Raw genomic sequence first — 23,520 nt, forward strand, 5'->3', positions numbered from 1 at the left:
GTGTGAACTTTGCAGTATCTGTGTCCTGTATGACACCAACACTGACCAGCTCCGTGCTCTTAGGCAATTTATTTCACTTCTCTCTGCTTGTCAGAATGTACCTGATATAACGTCTCAGTGTTTGATAATAACACTGGCCTTGACCATTCCAGGAGAAGAAACTAGGAGGCAGATTCAAAACCAAAAAGAGCTGCTACTTCACAAAAAGCACACTCAAGCTATGAAACTCTTTGCAGAAAGACACAGAAGATACCGCAAAAATTATAAGAGGTTCAGAAAGAAATGGGTTAACAATTGAAAGAAACTCCATCACGTTCTGTTAAATACTGAATTTCTTTGGAAGAAAACGCTGACCAACGTACCAGTTAGATTCAGCTTAGGGATGGGCAACTGCTCCGTTGGAACAGGATGGTATGAGAACAAAGTGAACATTCCTCGTCCAACAGGTAGTGCCATGGTTCGCTGACACAGCTGTAACAACCTGTTGGGGAGATGAAAGCAAAACCAAGCCAATTGCTTAATATGGCAAATTTTTCCAAATACATGATATAAAATGAACCTACAGACAACAGGCACTGGACAGACCATTTTTTTCCCCCGACTATAAGATAGCATGTTGTCTTTCCTTTTTTAGTAGGCCAAACTTTTGAACCAAATCTTTTGTCCTTACAAGACTGATCTCAAAGACACTTTAGCTGACATCACGTTGAAACTTGCCACCATTTTTCCCTTAAAGCTAGGTGCTAGTTAAATAAATTTGTGGTATGGACAATTTAGCAGCCATATCGGAAACAAGGTGAAAGGAGAAAGCAAAACAAAGCTGATTGCCACATGGGATCTTGCTATGACTAGTGATCACATCTAGTAATAACCTGTGTACAGAATTAATAATGTGCTTCCAAGAATGCTGACCACAATTCTCTATGATTTACTCTGGAAACACTTTCTAGACTAGTTAGATTACTCAGCTTGTTAGGTCAGACAATAATCTGATGCATTCCTTTAGCTTCCTACTTCTGTAGAGTGTTTTGCGTGTTAATGATGTTCTGAAGTTTGCTTTTTTTCTTTTGTTTTTTAAAGAAGATACTTTTAACACACCCAAAATAAGTGAATAAAGAAGCAAGATGGGAACAATTGTGAGGCCACTGGGCATAGAATGGCTCCAACAGGAGGTTTCAAAAGAGAGAGGGATGGGACAGTGAACTTGCTTTCTGTAGAATTAATTAGGTCCCCTGACCCAAGCCTTGCTTAGACTCAAGATCAACCCTGAACAAAGGGCTCTCCAGTTTTAGGTAGGGGATGGATGATGTTTTGATCTCTACAGAGGCATTTTCTCTACAGAGCATGTCCTGCTTATATTTCATACTTTTTAAGTGGAAAAAAAAATGCTACAATCTGCTTTCAAACCCTAACTGATCTCAACATGCTGTTTGGGGTTCAAACTAACAGTCTTTCCCATATGCTGCTCCAGTCCCAAGAGCCCTCCAACTCAAATACAGCAGAGTTTTGATGTACACTGAGCTTCAAAGACTTGGATTATGAAAGCCAGCCCTCTACTATGTGTCCTTCACTGAGGCCTGCCTACTTTAATGTTCAGTTCAGACTCAAATATACTGCAGTGTTTGGTTAGACATACTTTAAGCCACCAAAAATATTCACACAATTTTTTACCCAAGTGAAATACTAGTGAGGAACAGCTCAAAATGGAGAGAGTTCTTTACCGGTTTTCTTTCTCTTCTATGTATTCATGGTCACTAGCTTCTGGCATCTGCACTACATTGACACGTACAGGACGGGCACTCTGAAGGAGTCTGCGTACTTCCTGCACCCTCAAATCCTCACTCCATATTAGCGACATCACTTCCTCGTTCATGTCATTCATGCCATCCTCATCCTCTTCCGATTCAGTTCCAGAGGGAATATCGGAGGACAGCACTGGGCCCACAGACTGCAAGGGAAAGAGAAAGGAGAGAAGCCATTTCTAGTAGTGCACAGGGATATTGCTAACTCTCAGAAAGCCAGCAAATACCAGCACCACAACCTGAATGCACTCAGCACAATTACCTGCACTGAGATGGGTCTGTAAATAGAATGGACTGACACTTCTGCAATCATGAACGACACTGTTCACACACTCCTTACGTTGATTTAGAAGGCTGCGAGGATTTCTGAACATTGTAATCAAGTATTTTTGCACATCTAAATGGGATAAATAACTATCAAGACAGGAGGAGATGACATCTCAAATACGTCAAAGATGTCAGTCCTTGCTCAACAGCCTTTGCTACAAGCGGGAGCTTGAAGAGGTGACATATGAAATAGTTATCTTTCTTTCAAAACTACTTCTTGTTTCAGAGCAGTAGTAAAGGGCTTTCCCCTCCCTGCCTACACAATTATCTCTGACGGCTATGAAAACATATGTGTTTTTTTCTTCAAGTTCAGCAGTGAAAAACAGAAACCTAGATGAGCATTTCGATGTATATTAAAACAGAGGTTAAACTCTGAAAGGCACAGACACAGTCCCCCTGGTGACAACCTGCTTTTAGAAGTGCCAGTAGCTACTGACCCTCAACGCAATCAGGGCTGCTGTTCTGCATATTCTGTTCAGAAACCTGCATTATTTTTCTAATCATTGATGTTTTCATGAATCAAAGCTTTAATTTGGATTACCCCCTGCAAAACCTTGGAAAAAACAAGCTACCTATTAAAACAGTCAGCCTGCATGGCAGTAAATTCCAAATGTTTGTTGCTATTAGCCAACCTGGGTTTCACCACAGTACCAGAACATTTTTTGAACTTCCACACTGGAGCTACATGACCAGAAAAATACTGAAGCATTTTATTGCTTAGAACCACTGTGGAAAAGCCTTCCTTCTATGCAAGACTTACAAAATCCTTGTTTAAGAATGTCCTCCCCTGATTATTCACATCACATAAGCGATGCACAGGACCTCTGACAAGAATTGCAAGGATAGCATACGTCAGGATGCCACAGAGTATGCCCACAATCTGCTTGCCCTACACTTGCTTCAGACAATGCTGTCACTCTGCATGAAGGACGGTTCATTTTATTTTTAGAGAGTTCTGCAGAAATAAGCTTTCCCACAGAATATAGTTTCCTTATGGTCTGACAGAATAATGTAGACATTGGCCCTAAAGTGGGCCAGTATATTCTTCTTTTCCATCTTTCACAGATGAGAGATTCATTTAAAAAAATAACAAGGCAAGCGATGACAAATATTGATATGGTAAATCTAGGAACAAAAAGACCCCACACCTCTCTTGAAACTGGTCATTTTTCCTGTTCTATACCTCAGAATTTCAACAAGCTGAAAGATACAGAATCACACAGACTAGATCAAACACAGGATCATCCTAAAGCTCACTGCTAACACATGACACCAGGAGTGCAAGTAAATTAACAGCTGATGAATGAAAACCAATTTCTTCTGATAAATACGCACTAAATCTCAATACATAACTGCACCACCCATATAGCCAGCGTCCGTTTTGAAACAGGAAACTCCACCCTGCCCTCCTGAGAAATGACAAACAATTTGGTGTTTGAAGATCACTATCCTTTTAAGGTAACATATATTCGAGGCATTGTTATAAAGTAAGTGATAAAATCAAATTTATCATCACTTTAAGATTCAGTACTGTTACAGCTGGGCAAAATTTCACCAGCAGAAAATAAAATGGATTTTTAATGAGTGGCTGGACATGGGATTTGAACATGTAGTTCATTTGCTTTTCTGCTAAATGAATTAACTTTTTTGATACATAGTTAGTCATGAAGCCTGTTATAAAAAATTGGAATAATTTTAATATAATTTCCAAAGCTAAGACAGCAAAAAGGATCTTGACCAAGATGTACTTGAGACTACAAATCCCTCTTCCTGACTTCTGAAGAGGCTACAGACAATCTGCTACTATTAAGTGCTTTTATGTAGGCCGCTACCCAGTTTTCAAGAAGAGCTTTGGCCTCCAGAGTGTCCTCAACAAGACACCTAAGTGAGCTACCACTCTATGAGATGCTAGTGATTCCCACCATCAGAAGAAAATGTTTCAGAGAAAAACACCATGCACTTTTTTTCATTTTACTTCAGGATACAAATAACTAAACCCTTTTTGAGAAAAGAGAGCAATATGAAAAGCGTATTTCAGAAAGCAATCCAGTTCTTCCAGAGAAGAGGGAGATGCCAGCTATGCCAACCCAAGAAGGAGCCAGACTGACAAATTCCGACTTTCTTCTCCTTGTGCCATTGCTGTTTTGATGGCAGAGTCTCTGGATGGAGTATCAAAACCTCTCTCACACCTCTCAAAGGTGCAGCCATTTTGGAGAGGAGGACTTCTCACAGAGGCAATCAAATAGCAGTGTAGGCAAAACTTTTGAGCACCATGCCTAAATTAAGTTTAAAATCTGTTTTATATTGACAGTTTCCACAGCTATGCATGTACTCTTCCTGTGCCGGATGCTGGTTTTTATACTGAAACCCTCACATGCATGTAAACCCTGTGTTGCCCTCAATCTTGAATTCTGCACCTTCTGATGCCCAGAGCATCGGCAGATGGTGGGGAAGTTTCTCAACAGAGTGCTCTACCCAATGCCCAGTACCGTGATATCCATTTATGCCCATACTCACAGATTTACCCTTTTGCAGGTTCCCTTCACATGCCTGTTTGGACAGATCCTGGCGCCCGATCAAGAGACAAACTGCTTCTGGCCAGTCTGAGGCAGGCTGCTCTCGGCAATAATATATTGCATCTCTAATAGGAAGAGCCACACCAAAGGGGAGAGACTCCAGATCTCTTAGGGTGAACCCTTAAAATTAATAAGGAAAAAAATAAACTATTTTATCAAAACTAGATAAAGTGTATTTCATATTATGCAAGCACAAGACTATTATTTATGATTGTTACCATTTTGCATAATGATAAAAGCTGCTCTTACCAACATCCGTCATCCAAATAACTAACTTTTCAGCCAGGCTAGAAACAGATGTGCTGTGGCTGAAACTGCATCTGTAAAATAAAGGCGAATAAAGGAGAAGCCAATAAATGCTAGTCCAAAAGTCAGCAGAAAGTCAAAAACTCAAGAGTTTAAAATAATACTAAAAAAACCCCATACCGACTGTCATCCTGTTCTGTTTGCTGTTTTCGTTGTCCTAGGAAAAACAAGACCACATTACTTCCACATTCTCCAAGCAAAAGTACAGCACATAACAAGCACAAGACACTAAGAGATACTATGATGGTATCAAAGCATCATTACCTGATGTAATCTTGCACAAATAATGGGAGGCTTCATTAGATACAGCATTCTCATCACCAAGTATGTACAGAGCCACACTCTGGATAGGAAAAAGACACCATAATACAAAGTCACTCAGTGTGCAGCTGTTGCTATACTACCTATCAAAATAGGCAGAAGAGTTAACTTAAACAGTGGGACAGGGCTGTTATGAAAACATTGTTAGTAAAAGGAGATTGAAACAACTGAAGCAAGTAACAAACTCTTACACTTTAGATTTCTAACTTTAAGTTTTGAAAAAATAAATCCTGAAACAACTCAATTTTCCCTAATAATTGTTTCAAAGGTAAGAAGAGAAAGATCTTTGAAACAGAAAAACATGTTCCTAGTCATGTTTCCCATGTTGCTCATATTTCATTTAATTTCTCTTGCAAAACACACACATCTTCTCCAGACACCATTTTTCACTCATTTTTCTCCACATCTTGAATATTGCCTGCTTTGTGAAGGCTCTGAGTGAAAAGTTATTCCCCATTCAAAGCAGGGTCCACTTCAGCTATCTAGCCAGCAACAAAGTGATCTGTCACCCTATTTACTTTTTCATACTGCCAGACAAGGTGGCATGCCAAAGGCAAAAGTCACAGGTAAAAATCTTCTGTTTTTCATTAAGATCTTCCAGTAAGAGACACTGCAGACACGCCAGCTCTGACCTCCCCATAGGCAAGTCACACAGAGGTAGGAGGAAAGACAGAGTTGGATGGACAGACACAGGTGATAGCCTGAGGGAAAGGCTACAGCTCTTCAGAGCTTGAATGCAGAGGCAAATTTTAAGTGAAAGATTCAGCACTTTAAACAGTCTCAGTGCTGCTGCTTCAACCCTCCACACTCTGAAGCAGAGGACAGGCTGACTCCTGGCAGCTCGTATCAGTGACTCTGCAACTAATCTTGGACACTTGGGTCAGAGCAGAGTCTCTCCTCCCTGTTTTGCTCTTCAGCCACCCCAGGCTCAACACCCCTGCTTCAAACCCTGTATTGGCAGGTTTTCTCCATAAACGCTTTGTGAATAAGTGAGTGAGGCTGACCAGAAGATAACATCAGCACTTATAACTACTCATGCGACTAAATATTTATGTTGATGCATGCCCAAGAAGAAAGCCGGGAAATTCTCACTCACGAAATACAGTTAACTGAGTTACATTATTACTTTGCACATGCCACTACTGCAAACCACAAAAAAAAAAAAAAAAAAAAAAAGCGAAGCATAGGCTATGCATTCAGCACTCACAAGCTCTCCTTCCCAACCTCAAATACCTCCTCCCACCTGTGAAAACCCATCCACACCCTTCAGTAATATTAAAGTAATAAAAGAGAAGAGGGCACTCACAGGGATTTCTCTCTCCTAAATACATATTATTCTCCCTGTGGAGAGGCTGACACTGCACAGTTTACTACACTGCAGGGATACTCAAGAGAATTTCATGCAGACTGATGAGGTCTACTTAGTACAGAGTAGCAACAGTTGGAGATGCTTAAGTCTCCAAACGGTACAGCTACAGCAGAGTTATTTATCACAGGCTCAATACCCCTCCAGTATGCCCCCGTTGCTCCACACAGTACGATTAAACCCTCTGTTACTTGACTTCCCATTGGGGACACTTCGCTCACAGGAAACTAAGCAGCTGGGGCAAACCCTGGCCACAGTGTTGCTATGCTGACAGAATAAAACATATCCTTTTTACCAAAGTACGTACCAGTACTACCAGTTTGCTCCTTTCACAGACTCCTGGTAAGTAAGGATAAGGCTGCACTCCTTCTCCCTTCAGACAGGAACTCAGCCACTGAAAGATACTTGGAGGCTCAGCAGAAAAAAATGAGGGATGGTGCATGAAACCTGTTTGGACTTAATCATATGAACAGCAATGACATTGAGTTCATGGCAAATGCACAATAATTCTCCACTATTCCCAAAGCAAGCCCTACAGTACTACTTCTAACAACAAAAACACAGTATTTCCCCCAAACGTTACAGATCACATCTCTCTCCTGTTAGATGGAAGTTTATAGCTAGACAGTAATGAAAACTTGAGACACCTGTCTTTCAAGAACAAAAATTATCTCAGCCCACAGCGAAAAGGAGTAAGTACAGAGTAATTCTCAAAAACCTCACTGGAACAGTCTTGTAATTCAACAACATTAAATTGCTTAAGTGAGAGGACAACCTAACTATAACCTCTTTGCCTTCCCTATCCACAAACATGAATAGCAAAGCCTGAGTGATGCTATGAGATTTTTTTTTTTTGGTCAGGAGAAACAGTAGTTTATCTTACACGACTAGCAAATTTCAGCTGGTAGGACACTAAACAGGTGCACGATGTATGGCCTTATTTTAACTTTGAGGTTTGTGCTTTCAGCTCTGATTTAGTTGTTGTGAACTATAAACCAAGAGCCTGCCAGCCTAGTGCTACTTTCCACAAGAGAGGCACATATCACTACCAGGCTTTTCCACAGTTGTCTGCTAAGATTTCTCAGCCAGCCTAAGCTGGGAGTTTGCCAAGATGAAACCATCGTTCCCTCCGAAATTCTTGTTCTGTGGAGTGTCCCATGAGGCACTGAACTGGAGGCACCAGCTCATGACTATACTATGCTAATTTCACTCCAGTCTTCTTAGGAGGCTATTAAAACAAGGCAACCTCAACACTGTGTGTGAGCAGTTTTGCATATTGGGGTTAAATCCTGACCAGCCTTAAAGAGAACAGTTAGCAACATGCTCAGAATTAGAGATAATTTGTAAATCATCATCACTGAATATCCAGCTTCACATAGCCTTAAACTCACCTTGATCAATTATACAAGTCTGTCTGGAGGTTTTTACGAGGGCTGGATAGTCTCTGTAGTAATAGTCTATATAAGCTTCAAGTTTTAAGTCTCTAGAATGAGAGAGATTTGAATCACATTAGAGGGGGAAAAACCCACCCAACCTTTCTGCATTTCTGTGACATCTTCTGTTGATTTTTTTAAATGTTTGTGTACACACCAGATATAAGGAGGGAAGTTCTGACTTTCTTAGCTAGGGCTGCTCAAGGGCATTGCCCCTTCCCTAAGCAGTGAATCTGCATGTTTAATTTTTCCGAGTACACTTCTCTTCAGCTGCTGTTCTGCTTTGTCCCACACCTCCACCATCATCACCACCTAAGGTGTGACGACTGTCACTACAGTTTCCCCCAAATTCTAATTGTTAAAGCCAGATAACCTGCTGGGTTACCTGCAAGACATGAATGCATATAACAACTGGCAGCCTTAAAAGACACACAATCTTTCATTTCAGACCTGCTTCTAGTTGGCATGACACAATAGAGGTCAGGCCAACCTTTTCAGCACTAGGGACTGGATGCCACTTCCGGGAACCATTTAGCCAGACAGCTATAGTACGTGCTACTGGGGAAGAATCTATAGCCATAGAAAAAATTTGGCAGAAATAGCAAATACAACTCAGGGAGATGTTACCGGGCCTTTTACTTAAACACACATCTGTATCTATCTATCTATGTGCACACAATGCAACTAGAAGGTGGTTGTGGAAGGCATGAAGATGCAGTCACTGACTGCAGTGAAGATGCCACAACAAACAAGAATATTTGACAAATCTTGTGAGCTGAGCTGTGACAATACAGTAGAAAAAACACAGGCTGCAGCATCTAAGATTTGTGAATCACACTGATGTTGGTAAGTGGCCAGACCCATACAAGAGATTTGCTCCAGCAAATACATTTAAGCACAATAAGGTTTTAAACATTCATTTATTTTCTTCAAATACATTAAAAGCCTGCTGCACATTGGACAATCCCCAAACTCCCCATAAAAATAATATACACCCATCACCAAGAGACACTACACGATATACAGTATCTGTGATTTGTCAGTTGGGCATACCTGGCCAGCTGAACCAGAACAACAACAAGTGAACGAATTCCTTCTCCCATTAGACTATTCAGCTTGAGCTCCTCATAGATCAGATGAAGAACAAAGAAAACAGCAGGAATATGGGTGAAAAGGAGGGTTGAGGAATCCAAACTAAGGCTCTGTGAAAAGTCATCCTTCGGAGCCAAAACTTCCAGAGGGTCCAGTCGCAAAGCTTTGGCTACAGGATGAGACTCAAAATTCCTATGGTAATCAGAGCTCAAGAGATATTCCCAGTCCTAGACCAAACAAACAGGAAAGAGGCAGAGGTTCCACAGTGAACATAACCTTCCAGCAAGAGTACTCCAAAGCACTGTTACAGAGGAGTATTTTTTCCCCATAAACCAACACAAATGTGATTATTGTATAGTAAGTGTGCTGCACAAACTCTGCAAGCCACAGAGATTCAGTTGTTAAGTTTCATCCCCTGACACGCCCCCCCACCCCAGCCCCCGGTGTGCATAAAAAGAATCAAAGCCTTATATTTAAGAGAACAAAAGAAAGCCAAGAGTGCCTTCTTTGCACCAATATTCTGTGCAGGAGACCTCACTGAGCATTTACACAATTCACCTAGTGCTCCCAGCCTTCTTTGTACTTCCCCTGCCACAGCACATCAGGCATTAGATCCCGATCTTTGTTCCATGTAGACTGTAGTCCGTAACCCCATGGGCTCACTCAGCTGTCAACCCACAAAAAACTAATAGCACGACTGGACCACTACAGATTGTAAGCTTCTTATGATGGGATGATATTAAGCCTCATCCACTTTACTGTTCGGCCATGTGAAAACTTCCTATTCCTGTCTAGGCAAAACCCAGTGAATCAGTCTTAAACAATCCACTAAATTTGGTGAAAATCAGCACATTCAGTGAAGTATATAATCTGATGCTCCCAACTTGCTAAAGGTGCTGAGTAGCCATGGAAGTGAGACAACTTCATTTTAAAGGGATGAAGCATCTAGGAGAGATTTGACATTGTCAGGAGACAATCTGGGATTGCTTTGTGATCCATATTAAATTCACTCCTGAGTCCAACCTCCTTCTTTGGAAGTGAGAACCCTGACAAGCAATGTCACATCATGCAGCCACTGCACAGAGCAAAAGAACTTTTCTTCCCCCAAAGGCTTGTAAACTCAGATGAGCTCAGATGAAATGCAATACTCTCAGGGTGTTTCCTCTGGTTTGCCTTAAAAAAAAAAAAAAAAAAAAACTAACCAACCAACCCCTCCCCAAGACTCTTATTTGTAAAATAGAACCATTTCTTACTTCATCTGACCCTGTTTCTGATGGTCTAGCCTTCTTTGGAGCAATAACGGGTGAAAGTGATCCTTCAAAATCAAGCTGCAAGAAATAAAAAGATCAGAAGTAGCTCAGTATTGAAATTCCCAGGGTTACAAAAGTGAATCACTTAACATCTGAATTTAAACTAAGCATTACATGACATTGCTTTGGGTACTTCTATATATTTTGCTTTCATATAAAACATATACTGCAATTCGATTTTTTTTCTATACACAGCTAGTTAATGCAGTGTATGGTGCATTAATTTCACAGTTTGCGTGCCTAACATCTGGTATTTACTAGGGTGGGAAATACTGTGGATGAGCTAATGCTAGTAATGTAGATATACTGTAATTGCTTTCACTTCAGTTGTATGCATATCCTTGCTGGTTTTGTTGTTTTTTCCCTGAGCATACTGCAAATGTACTTGCTAGCAGGAAACTCACTTACAGAAAACTCCAAATACATCCAGTAAAACAGCTAAAAAAACCAGAACTTGAAATGTTGTAATTAAAAAAATACATGGAAAATCCTCTTTAGGAAACAAGAATCTGAGTTGTGAGTTGTGATTCTAGCAAAAATAGGGTTAATATGGATTAGGTGAATCAAATCTTTAATGCATCAGTATTAGTCATGAAATGGAGTAAAATCTTCATAATTTATTTTTATTTGACCAAGGACAGTTGGTGTTAAGTACCTTACAAATACATTTCATGATAAACACAGACCAAAAGGTATAACTAAAATTTAGCAATATAGAATTGATTTGATGGCATCTTGTTATTTAAGACAGGATACAATCTAGTTCTGACACAATTCGGCGAGTCTCTAACCATTTTGAACCTTGAAGAATTACCAGTAGTGTTAACATAAGCCAGGAAAACAAACATATAAGCTTGCTTACGTTACGTGTCCAGGACAGTCTCTCCGTGTTGTAACCCATCATATTCATGAGACATGTTACAAATAAATTCCATTCTGAGTGATAGCTTGGTCCTCCTGGAGCATTATAAGCATTGTACCACTTGACAAGCATCTGTACTGCTATCTCCTTGGGCAGGATAGCTTTGATGCCTTGCAGACATCTTTTCACTGTTGGAAAAGAAAAAAAAAAAAAATTTAGGTGTGGTTTCCATCTTACCTTCTGGTACTTCTTCCAATCAGTCCTATAAATCTTTACAGTTCTTGGACCTCCTTTTAACTCTACAGCAACTCTTTTAATAAAAGCCACACCACACAACCTCCAGCAGCTGTTCCTTTAGTTCAGGTTAAGCACAGCCCCTCTAATTCACCACACAAAGGGGAAAAAAGTTCCTTTTTGCTCATTACTGAAACCGGCTTGTGTCTGAACTTGCATCTCAGCCCTTCCTTAAGCAAGAACATACACAATAGCAGAGAGCAAAGCAACCTAAAGAACAAAGGAAGTTTTAAGAGTGCAGTGGGTGAATCACTAAAAGCAACAGAGCACACCTAAATAAATGGTAGCAGCTCTAGAAGGTAAGTTACTAGAGCTTGGAATACGTCGTACTGAATCATTACAGTCTAAGATATGCATAAACTACTTTAAAAAAAAATGAATCCTCAGAAATTACGGAACATATTCCATGTGATGGATTCTGAATCATACCTAGTTCTGAAGTGGCAATTTCAGGAATTGTAATCCGAACCATTGTATTATTGCTGAGTTCCTGAAAAAATAAAAAAGGTAAGAGTCAAATAATGAAATGCATAAAGCCAGGGTCCCTTTCTATCAACTCAGAACTCATTTATGTATTAAGCATATTCCTAATTCCTGGCTATTTGCTACACTGAAGATTTGCACCCTCTGATGCTAGTGCCATGAAACACTTGAAATAGATCTTGAGCTGAATGACTTGAGGGAATCAATTAAATTCTGTGACTTCTAGAATATTCCACAGAGAGAAAAACGTGGAGCCACCAATGCAGGTGTGACATTTTGCTGTTGATCAGGAGCTGCTACCAATGTCTCACTATGCAGTAGAAGTAAATGTTACCCTCACTTTGCTTTGCTAACAAAGACTGACTCAAATTACGGGATAATACCTACTAAAGTTACTCTGTTGTGGACAGGATCTCTCAGAGCATGAATGAAAGTTCCAAGCTGCTGAAAAGTACAGTCTTCACTGTAAGTCGAGTCATGAATTTTGGAAGTATCCCTTAGCTCTGGAACTGGTGACAAAAGCACACCCTGAAAAGTGGTAAAAATGATTGCTTAGAATTGTTGAAAGAAGAGGATCTGAGCAAAAGACAGCTAAAATTGCCATTTTTAATGTACCAGTAAGCATTTTGAAAACAATTATAAATCTTTCCAATCTCTGCCTCAGAAGTTTTACAGAAATAAATAAACAGTGCAGCACTAAATACATCCTCTTTAAACACTGTTTATTCAGGGGATTTACAGAAGAAAAATGAAAGATTTTGCTCTAAAAGATACCTTGAAAATTAAAAATCAATAAATCATCTGCAGCTGTTACAACTAAACTCTTTCCAAGGCAGGGCCTCCTTTCTTCTTACCTCTTCTATGGGCCCAAGATGCTTATTCAAAGGCTTGGATGGAGTGCTGACACTATCCAAGGGAGTACTTGGCCTAGGCATTTGGCTGGACATTGTCAGGGATGGAGCAGGCAGTCCAGGAATAAAAACCTTCCCCACCTTTTTGTGAACAATATATAGAAAACAAATAGTTGGTTTTCATGCCTGTGCTTCCACAAGCTTGCTTACATATACAGATGTTATCAGATTTTAACATCTTAAAGTTTTAAGAAAAGTGGTTATGTACTTAAACTAAAGTCTCTGAAGAGAAGATTAAGATTACTTCACGTAATTACTTTCTTCAGATGATGACACACCAAAGAACTACCATATATGGTCAGTATTGTACAGGTCTACTCCCACTAAAAGCTCTAGCAGGGCTTCACTGAGAAAGCTCTACTTTCAGAGAGTATACTTTTTTAATATACATACATATATATATACACACACACGCACACAAACATGCGTACACACACACGTACAAATTGCAGTGTCCAAGGTTTCTACATAGATAGAGCGAGCATAGCGCATCTCTATAGAATTTAAGGAAAAGTTTTAGTTATTTTGGGTGAATTGTGTCCACCCTAATAACAGCCCATTGTAAAGCAAAATAATTTGACATCTAAAGCTATGTGGCATGCTACAGAGAAGTATGAAAGTTTTTTGCTCAGGAACAATTCTTATTCTCCATAGTCTTGACGTTTTCTTTCTTTGAAAGCATTTTATTACTTTATATTTTACTATCACTGAAAATAAGCTCAAGAGATTATTTAATTGTACCACAAGGTGCCACTGATTCTTCAGAACTACCTTTCTAGCACTTCACATAAACTACAGTTAGTACATCAGCACAGACACCTTCCCAAGCAAGTCCCAAGTGAGCAGCAGCAGCCTACAGTAGCTTAAAATGATACCTTGTAAGGTATGATGCCCACAGGATCCCTCTGTACAGCCCAGCTTGTAACCAAAGATTCAAACATTTATTTGGGATAGGAAAACTGTTACTTACCCGAACCACTCCAGAATAAAGCACTAGATTTCCACTGCCTTCCAGAACCAGCAGCGTATCAATGCCCTGTAAGAACCAAGCCGAATATTCAGCTTCTTGTATTTAAGTAAAAAGACAACAGTTGGACAACACAAGCGACAAAGCAGGATACTCCACAGTTAACAGTCCATACAGAGGTTATGTACCTGCACTGGAGCTGCATCCTTTGCTTGAATATTGGTAACAGAACCAAAGATCAGCTGTGACTTATCATTGCTCTCTTGAAATTTTACACACCTAGAGATTTGAGAAAACAACAGGAAACATAAAAGGACTGTCCCATCAATTAAAAGAGTGTTGCATGGTGCAGTTACTTTTATTGTGGTATATGTGGTTCCTTCCTCCTTCCTTTGCTTGTTTTGCCCTGCTAGTCAACTTATTTTTACTCTGCTAGTCTAATTAAAACCCCCAATGTATTTCTAAGGGGTAAAGACGAGGCTAAATAAGAATACCATTCAAATCACAGTGAATGTTCTCTCGCAACTTCAGTTTTATTTAAATAGCCCAAACCATCTATGCTACCACAGTTAAAAACATGTGATATGTGAGCCAGAGATGTACCACAGATTCCACTAGCTGGAGGAGTAAGTATGTTAAAACCCATATCTAGCTGGTAATTTCTAGAGTGCTCCTCTTTGTTCACCTGCCCCCAAGATAGAGATGCTCACCGCAGCTGGAGCTGGGATTCCACTAAAAAGCACAAGAACTTCTGCCCACAAAGGTCAGTGGTAATAAACACTTTTGATGCTTGGGAATTCTTCTCTCTGTAGAAGAGACACAATGATCAGCACACTGTTTGGTCTGCTATAAAAATTTTAAATGAAGGAAAACACAGTGTCCAGAAGCTGTAGGGTCACACTGGACTTCAATTAGCAGTGCATCAAGTTGCTAGAATGTGTCAGTCTCTGTTTCAGTCATTACTCTTGAAACTGATTTTCTAGCACTCCAAATCTCCACATTCCCCACTTTTTGGCATGCAGAGCAGATGCTATTTGGCTTTGTTCTCCTGTTCCATCTTAGGGTTAATGCTGTGTTTTGCCCCTTTTAATGGTAACACAGAAAGAGATACTCCCCCTAGAAGATCAGAAAAACCCCAAAGCAATGACCAGGTTAGAACCCACTTTGCTTTAGAGATCTCATGAAACCATTCCCCCACTCAGAGGGCCATGGATAATACAACAGGCAAAACTGTTCCAAGTGCCCACTTCTCTTTTGAAGGGAGCTAGGCATTTAGTGAGCATCGTTTTTCAAAAAAATTAGGAAGTATAAGTCCACAAATTTACTTTAAGGTGGCACCATTTGCAGAAAACACACTAAAATAAGCTGTCATTTTACTTTATTTCCCCCCCATAATGGAAATCCAGAACTTCTCACAACCCAACACAAGCACCTAACCTCATGTTTGTGACTGTTTCCGTCCACAGATGATCTATACACAGTTCGGGAATAATTGGTTCAGTTTCTGTTATGAGGAAGGAATCACTGGAAGTGCTGTTTGGAGAATGGGTGATACTGTGCCTCTTCGGTGATTGAGCACTACTGGAAAAGTTGAACCTCTGCACTCCTGAGAAAGAATGCACTCCCAGGGCAGGGGAATGAGAGCGGCTGCAAGCAAAGACATAAGACATTACTGAAAAGTGATTTTCAAAATCAGGTATGGAATCCCACGGAGCTCATACACTGGTAGAGACTTTAAAAACAAACCAAACCCACCCTAAACCAGTAGCTAGTTCAGTGTTAGTTTCCTTTAGCAATACACCCCAGCACAGGAAAGCAATTCTGTCATTAATTTCCAATCACCTCTGTCAGAATCTAATAGATGAGATTTCAAAAGTAGGAAAACCAACATTTTAAGTTGCGTGGTCCATATCATCAAAAATCTCTCCCAACCTCTTCCCTCTAAATATGGCTTCCTTTAGAAAAGCTAACTGAAAACATTCCTGGGACTCAAAAGACCTTCAGACAGTTCTCAACTCCAGTACAGACTGGCTGTGTGATGACAGAACAGCCTCTTTGGCTCTTGGAGACCAATTACCCTCCTGTGCTATAGGGATAACAGCACACCAAATGTCACAAGAGCATTCCAAGTGGGCTTTCAGATGCTGTAACAGAAGAGGCACCTGCACCTTAGATGGACAGATTTGTAACGGCAGAGACAGACAAGACAGCAATACCAGATGTCCATCCTATTCTATAGCTTGTATTCTTTGCTACCATCTGTCTACATGTTATGTTCAGCACCCACCTCAAAGCAGCCATGTTGGAGATAGATGGTGAGCGGGACTGCATGCTGGGTGATGACACTGATCTGCTCTGGCTGTGGATAGATGAGTAGTTCTGGAAAGGGGAGCCCACAGGCGAGTCTCCCTTTGAGAGGCTTCTGAGATGAGCAGTCAAAGAGCTGCTAGTGGCCATGTGCTGCGGTGTGCCCATCTGCTCAGAGAACTTCAGCACTGTGTTCTGCTCCTGGGAGAGAAAACAGAGCTGTCTATACAAAACCAGCACATGGGCAATAACAGCCAGGAAGATGGTCAAATAGCTTGTTTCATCAGTTAGGTGTTAAAAATTTATGCCTAGGTAGGTGCTCAACCTGAGAAGTTGTTTCTACCAACCGTGTTCTCTCCCTCAGAGTCACAGAAACTACTCCTATCGTTTTCAGGGCAGTTGTTTGTCACTTCTCACAGAAGACAACAGTTTAAGCAGTGTCCAAACCTTCTGGTACAATGCAAGGAATATGATGATAAGACAGTACACTTCATGACCATCACCATCACATGATCTCCCTGACTGTGGTATAGGCAAACACATGAAAGAAACTATATAAAAAAAAAAAACCATCTTACTCTCTTATAAATAAAATAAATCACAAATACGAGGCATTTCTAACATATACAGCCATAAGGGCACGTCAATACACACACGAATTTTTTATGATATTTAGTCAACAATAAATTTGTACCTCTGGCTTTACTCTCCGAAGAGCCCAAACAGTATGTAAACTCTGCACAGTATCATAGGTCATCACAATGGAAGGTTCAGCATTGAGAAACACAATCCTCAAGGTGTAATCAGCAACGTACTGCACTCTAGCAGAGCCAAACACGCCTGCTAAAGAAACAGTTAACTTCAGTTAAGGCAAAAGGATCATTTCTACAGCAGCGTCATCAGTTACAGGGTTAGCACTTTTCCTACCCTCTTTCTTCCACAATCTGGGTTACTTTCCTGAACATTTTCTGCGTTCACGAAGCAACTAAAACACCCTACTTCTGAATTCTTGAAAGAGTGATTGTTTGCAAATTTTGTGATAGAGAAAATGCTCAAGTGACACATTAAGCATTTGATGCCATACTGATGACTCCAAGTGACACATCTAAAGATGTAACCTTACCTCCAGACTTACAGACAAGAGGTGTTATCTCATCTAATGGGTGTAGCATGCTGAACATAGTAGGCAAAGGCTCTCTAGAAAGAAACCAAACAAAGCGTGTTCAAAAAACAAATGCTAAGAAGAATCATTGTTCTCTCTTGTAGCTGGTACATGTGCTGCAATCTCAAAACAGCTCCTAAGACCTTAACAAATCAGAGCCTGAAATCTAACAGTAGAGACATATGTTCTGTTCACAGAAGCTTGTTGGATTAACTGACTAGAGTCAGACAAAGGCTGATGTATCAAACAGAATGATTAGATCTTGCTTTACACCGCAGAGCACTTGAGAATGACCCCACCTGGTGGCCACACGACAGACTTTGGCTGGCCCGAGTGAACAGAGCTGGCACCAGAGTTAGGAGGAGTAGGAAGATGAGAAAGCCCATAACCCAGACTCAGCTTAAGAGTTTAGTTTCCACAGCTTCCAGGTCCCAGACAAGCAGACAGCCATCAGGTCATTTGTATCCATCACAGAGCAGAAATCAAGCCACCCATCTGTGGTGGCAGTAGCAAAAGGAGGAATTTTCATGGAAGGCCAGTTTGAATAGGGTCAATCATGATTTTTGCAATGTACCCTCTTGAACATTTTCAGAGCCTCTATTTCTAATCCCAACACTTCTGAGGACTAGAGAATCACAAGTGCCTGGAATGGACATATAAAGCCCAAGAGAGAGCAACTGGCTGTATTAAAGCTGCTCATCAGCACACCATCCAACTCCTCACTCTGCTTCTCAGCTATATGCCCAGCCACAGAGCATAGGGTCTACGATCCTCACCAAATAAGTAACAGGATGCTCCATACATTTAAAGCATTCTGCAGCTGAGAGAAAATGTCTCAATGACAATCCCTCAGTGAATCTCCCAGTTTACCATCACAGCCTGGAACCAATTCCCAGGAAAAACCTTAATGAAATCAGGCTAGTAACACCCATATCGTGCCTCCCATACCCTATTCCCAGGATCACTACTCCCAACTAGTTCTTAAGGCAAGACAGTATCAGAGGAGTATCATGAATTGTCAGTATTCAGCCCCTTCCTGCTATTTCCTGATGTTTCACCCGATTTCACCTGTCCCCGTCACGAACACACATATTCTTTCATTATTGCTCTTCAACTCTTGCACTGCTGTATTAGATTAGCAAACAGTCTATAATGAAAAAAATCAAAGCCACTCGTTACATACCTGGGTGGACTTGGAGGTACTTCATGTGAAGAACTGCTGCGCTCAAATAACAAACCATATTTTGTTGGCCAGACATTTGCGACCTATAAAAAATTACAAATAGATTTATAACAAAAAAAAAATACCAACCGAAAACCAAGTACTTACTATATTGATTATGTTTCATGTTCGAGTATCTCGTTAGAGCAAAATAAGATGTTTAGGCCTTTTCTTGAGAGAAAAGTAATGTAAATCAGAGCAGGTTCTCAGACTACGAAGCAGTCATACCCATACTTTCCCACATGATACAACCAGCTGCCACTACTTCCAGAAGTATTCAAAGCCTGAATGACACAGCTGCACTATCATCAGCTTTGTTGCTTTCACCCACAGAGCGAAGAAGTCAGGACTTCACCAGTCCCAAAGGACTCCACCAGGAGTGCTTTACGTACACCTCTCTACCTCAACACAGTGTGCAAACAGATAACAAGCCCATTTGTGGACAAAAAAAGGGCAGCACTTACCTGAAAAGGTAAAGCAGCAATATAATCCTTTCCCTCTATGCTATGCACATTTATACAGGAATTCTGCAATATGCAGATACATTTTTCTACTACTTCATCACTGCCTGAAACCAGGGGGAAAAAAAAGAAAAAAAACCAACAATCAAACACAGTAAAGTTTCTCTCTTTCCTTAGACATCCTCTATACACAAAATATAAGCTTGAGGGGGAGTGGCTGTCTTAACATAGCAAGCCTTGATGACTAAACTTATCATGCCAAGAGAGCTGAACTCAAAGCATTTGTTTGACATTACAGTAAGCAGGAAACTTACCATCAGCTTTTTCAGATTTTTCCTGGGGTATAGTGAAGTCACACCATAAGGCCTGAAACCAAATACAATATAATTATTTCTGAAGAACGAGCTGATGCTACTACACAATCTCTGCCTTTCCATATTTCCCAAAGTAACCCCTCCTCAGAATGCTGTTTGAAAACAGTCAGTGAGTATTTTTTAGCTAATGTGCATTCATTCAGTCACCACCTTTCCACGTTTTCATACCTGCAGAACAGGACTGTCGACAGTGAAAGCCTTGTAAACGGTAGATGCTTGGTTTTTACTTCCTTTGCTCCAGATGACCATGTTGCTGGCCACATACAGCTCTTCATCGTAGTCCACCTCTTCCCCAACATCACTGACGCCTTTCCTCAACTGCCAACTTTCCTGAAAACCAAGGGTTTTTGAAGAAAAAGTTACAAGACCCACCGGCATCATCACAACTGCCAGTCATTGCTCAGCGGTCACGGTTTGGCCAATTTATTTAGGAAGCCAGAAAGCCAGGCCAGGGCCCCCACGCCCTTGCTGCCTCCTACCCGCTGCCGCTCGTGGATCGTCACCTCGCGGAGGGAGCCCACCAGGCCGGCCGCCCCGTCGGAGGAGCAGAGCTCGGAGGCGGGCTGCAGCCGCCGCAGCTGGAGGGTGAGGGCGCTGGGATGGCGCCGGCAGTGTTCGCGGCCCCGGGGGGCGAACTCCTGCAGGTCGCCGGCCGCAATCATCGTCGCCCTCTCGTCAGAGTGGTCCGACATGGGGCCCCGATATCCTCATTATTTCTGGGACGGACGGACACCCGCCGCGACCGGGCTCCGGCTCCCGCGCCGCCCGGGGGCCACGCGGGAAGCGGCAGCGCGGCTGGGGCGAGCGCGGACGCCGGCGGCTCCTCACACGGGCGCGGCCATCTTGTCGCTCCCGCCCTGCTCCGCGGCGCCGCGCGGGGGACGCCGGGAAGGAAATGGCGGGCGGCGGCGCAGGGGGCGCAGCGCAGCCCCAGCCCTGTCCGTGTAGGGGCCTCACGGCGGGCACGGGGGCATTTGGCAGTGTCCCCTGAGGGCAATCCTGTTCAGAACGCTGTGCTGGGGTGGTGTGGTCACACGGATCTTTAAACCAGAATCGCTGGCGTGCGGTCCAGAGCCTCGGCAGCCCGCTGTCCCTCGGTGCACCGGGGTGCGTTGCGTAGTGCTCAGCGCCCTGTACGCCCGTCGTTTTCCCACCTCCCACGGCAGCTTTCCTCATAAACTTGACCTGCCTCGCCCCTCATGAACCGAATTGTCACTGCACCTTCTCTTCTGACTGTAGCCAGCAAAGAGCCAAAGGACTGTCCTCTTAAATCTCTTGAGGCCTGTGACAAAATCCCCCCCTTACAGCCAAGCCTGTATTTCTGCAGTTAAAGATTTTAACAGCTCCTACACTGATGCTTCAACATAATTTTGCTTTAAGGCATAAAAGTTTACACAGCGTGGAATTTAGTTACCTGTAGAGTTTGAGCACTTACTTTCCAAAGGCAGGCATGGCGCTTAGGAAACAGAAAATGCACTATACGTTAGACCATTTCATGGGACTGGCAGAGCCTCCCTGTCACTCTGCAGTTGCCAACAGGCATGTTGCTTGCACAGCCCTCTTCACAAAATTTCACGTGCTCATGTGATATGGATGAGCATAACTTCTTGGAAGTCTGCACTCCACAGACTTAGACCAGCTAAAAACCCAGCTCCTGACGTGGCTGTTCTCCTGTCTTGAGTGCAGAGGGCTTGTATCATCCACCTTCACTCCTGAATGGGTGCAGGGACTGCCTGCCACACTCGTGAAGGCTAAGGCTGAGGGTGCCAAAACCTGTGCAGCTGTACCTCTGACTACCAGTGCTAGGTGTCAGGCAGTTAGCCTGGCTTTTCTGATGAGAACCACCAGATTTTGCCAAAGGAATGATGCACTGACATGCATTTCTGTATAATCGAATGTCACCCATGTGTAATCGGGCCATTTGGGTTCCAGCATCTGCTGGTCTGCCTTGGTTGTGGTCTCACAGCAAAACGTGCAGAAGTAGTGCTCTGGGATGTACTCAGCTGCCAAAATCTGGTGGGACAATCAGATTATTTTTATTCTTTTAAGAACAAGTTTCATGGATGGGATCAGCACCGTGCTGTTAATCTGGCCATTTTGCAAGCGCTGTAGCATACACAGGCATCTGTCCCGTGCGGATACGTCGGCAGTAAGCATGTCCTGCAGTCTTTTCAACCATTTAAACATTGCAAAATGAGCTCTTTTCTTTACCTCTCACCTTTATAATTGCTCACCTAAACAAGAGGGTGTTGCTGGCTACCGATCACAGCCAGTTACTAGCTTTCAGTGTAGCGCCATTCCTGCAATGGTGTACTTTCTCCATTTGTGTCCAAGTAGCATACCAGAAAATGTCTTTTTTTTTTTTTTTTTCAATTAGCACCTGTGGTGTGAAGTCCAAAAGGAGCCTGTCTTTGTCTGACAGGCAATAATAACAGAACAAAACCTGTATGAAGTACCCTGATGGGAACTGGAAGGGTAGTGCATTCTGATGAGGATGATTTATTTTCAAGGTATTAGTTTCACATGAGAAATCAAAGGAGGAGGGAGAAGCTGTGGAAGAATTGAAAACATACTTGAAACCATGGTTCCAGCATGTGATTTGGGGAATCCTTGGTGCAAGTCATGATAATAAGCACTTATCGTTTTCTCAGAAATGAGAAGCAGCCTGCTGGGGAAAGCCAGGTTTAGTAGAAGCAAGAATTCACCGAGCTGCAGAGTGCTTTCAGATCATATTGCAGCTTCTGGCAGGAAGACAACCGGAAGAAATGGTAGCCTGGATCTACAGATCCAGCCAGGGACCAAATTTCCATATGGAGACAAATGGGGGTATGTAAACAAATAAGACTGTGAAATACAAACAGCAGCTTTGTGGGCAAGTAGGAGTGCCCAGGGCTCAAAACAAGGAAGGTTCAAGCCAGTGTCCAACCTTTGGAGATGGCTTTCTGCTTTTGCAAAATAATTTGCAGACCAGGAGAAATTGTCCTAGGAAGAAACAGCTGAGCCAAGGGACAGAACATGCCTGGTAAGAGAGGTAGCATGTACCGTGTGCCCAAAGAAAGCATCACAAGAAAAAAGGCATTTTAGTAGTGCCACAAAATGTTCCATTTTCTCTGCAAATTGTTTGCGAGCTGCATCCTGTGACCGGGATATAACATTTAACACAAATGGACCATCTGCCTTGAGCTAAAAACATGTTGCCAAAAGAGTTTGGTATTTCAAAGAACAGGAGCCCTTGCAAATAGAAATAAAAATAGACACAAAGAGGAAGCAGAAATAAAGGAAAGAAGAGATTTAGCAAAGCGAAAACAAAAATACAGAAATAGCAAAGGGGAAAAAAAATCTCAGCAGATAATAGCCCAAAGCCCGATTGCCGAGTGCCATTTCTGCTAAACGGTCTGATATCACAAGTATTACATTGCCTCCAAAGTCTCTGAGTAGTCTTGTGAAAAAATGGTGTCGATGCTCTGAAGTGAAACTGCAAAAACCCTAAACGGTCAAGTTCAGACTCTGGTGTTATCAGAAGAGGATTATAACTTCTCATCCAGGCAGGAGAAGCCCGTGATGATAAAGATAGGCATCTTTGCGCTCATGAGCAGGACTCCGTGTGGAGATGTATACCAACACAGCAGGAAAACATGGACTCATGAAAACATGGACTCCCTCAGAGGGATGGCCTGGGCAATGGATCCAATAACCTTTCCGCTGGAAAGCCAGGGGCTGAAAGCATGGCTCAGAAACGGCCGGTACCTGTGCAGTTACCTGCACTCTACTCTGCCCTTCTTCCTTTGGAAGGGGAGAGGTGGGTGCTCCCTCCAGTGTGGTCTGTGCTGGCTACAGCACCTGGAGAGCTGTGAGCATGACTGGTTTAGTTGGTTCAGGGTTGGATCCTGGCGCTCAGACAGAGGAGACAGGCAGCCTTTGTTTCTGATTGAAGGTTCTCCCTT

At 42.1% G+C, this 23,520-nt stretch overlaps 1 protein-coding gene across 6 annotated transcripts in view; it reads right to left on the reverse strand.

Moving 5' to 3' along the window:
* The window catches only part of ANAPC1 (anaphase promoting complex subunit 1), a 34,632-nt gene extending 14,201 nt beyond the window's left edge, over window positions 1-20,431 (reverse strand). For 4 of the 6 annotated variants that reach the window (XR_003924630.1, XR_005932998.1, XM_030022625.1 and 1 more), the window contains exons 1-26: window positions 20,056-20,431; window positions 19,745-19,906; window positions 19,517-19,568; window positions 19,206-19,309; window positions 18,703-18,785; window positions 17,481-17,554; window positions 17,052-17,200; window positions 16,338-16,558; window positions 15,488-15,697; window positions 14,761-14,856; window positions 14,239-14,329; window positions 14,054-14,119; window positions 13,027-13,164; window positions 12,560-12,700; window positions 12,119-12,179; window positions 11,396-11,583; window positions 10,477-10,551; window positions 9,185-9,450; window positions 8,090-8,181; window positions 7,006-7,154; window positions 5,276-5,354; window positions 5,132-5,168; window positions 4,955-5,025; window positions 4,647-4,825; window positions 1,722-1,948; window positions 363-481 (exon numbers count right to left, since the gene is read on the reverse strand). Coding sequence is in view for 4 of the 6 variants with exons in the window: in XM_030022625.1 (XP_029878485.1) it covers window positions 363-481; window positions 1,722-1,948; window positions 4,647-4,825; window positions 4,955-5,025; window positions 5,132-5,168; window positions 5,276-5,354; window positions 7,006-7,154; window positions 8,090-8,181; window positions 9,185-9,450; window positions 10,477-10,551; window positions 11,396-11,583; window positions 12,119-12,179; window positions 12,560-12,700; window positions 13,027-13,164; window positions 14,054-14,119; window positions 14,239-14,329; window positions 14,761-14,856; window positions 15,488-15,697; window positions 16,338-16,558; window positions 17,052-17,200; window positions 17,481-17,554; window positions 18,703-18,785; window positions 19,206-19,309; window positions 19,517-19,568; window positions 19,745-19,906; window positions 20,056-20,268 (3,343 nt within the window). In the remaining 2 variants the exon portion in view is untranslated. The remainder of the gene's footprint in view (window positions 1-362; window positions 482-1,721; window positions 1,949-4,646; window positions 4,826-4,954; window positions 5,026-5,131; window positions 5,169-5,275; window positions 5,355-7,005; window positions 7,155-8,089; window positions 8,182-9,184; window positions 9,451-10,476; window positions 10,552-11,395; window positions 11,584-12,118; window positions 12,180-12,559; window positions 12,701-13,026; window positions 13,165-14,053; window positions 14,120-14,238; window positions 14,330-14,760; window positions 14,857-15,487; window positions 15,698-16,337; window positions 16,559-17,051; window positions 17,201-17,480; window positions 17,555-18,702; window positions 18,786-19,205; window positions 19,310-19,516; window positions 19,569-19,744; window positions 19,907-20,055) is intronic. The other 2 variants (XM_030022626.2, XM_041125354.1) reach the window with 1 other exon arrangement.
* Window positions 20,432-23,520: the final 3,089 nt, after the last annotated feature.

Source organism: Aquila chrysaetos, chromosome 8 (genome assembly GCF_900496995.4).
Source record: "Aquila chrysaetos chrysaetos chromosome 8, bAquChr1.4, whole genome shotgun sequence".
Taxonomy (NCBI): domain Eukaryota; kingdom Metazoa; phylum Chordata; class Aves; order Accipitriformes; family Accipitridae; genus Aquila; species Aquila chrysaetos.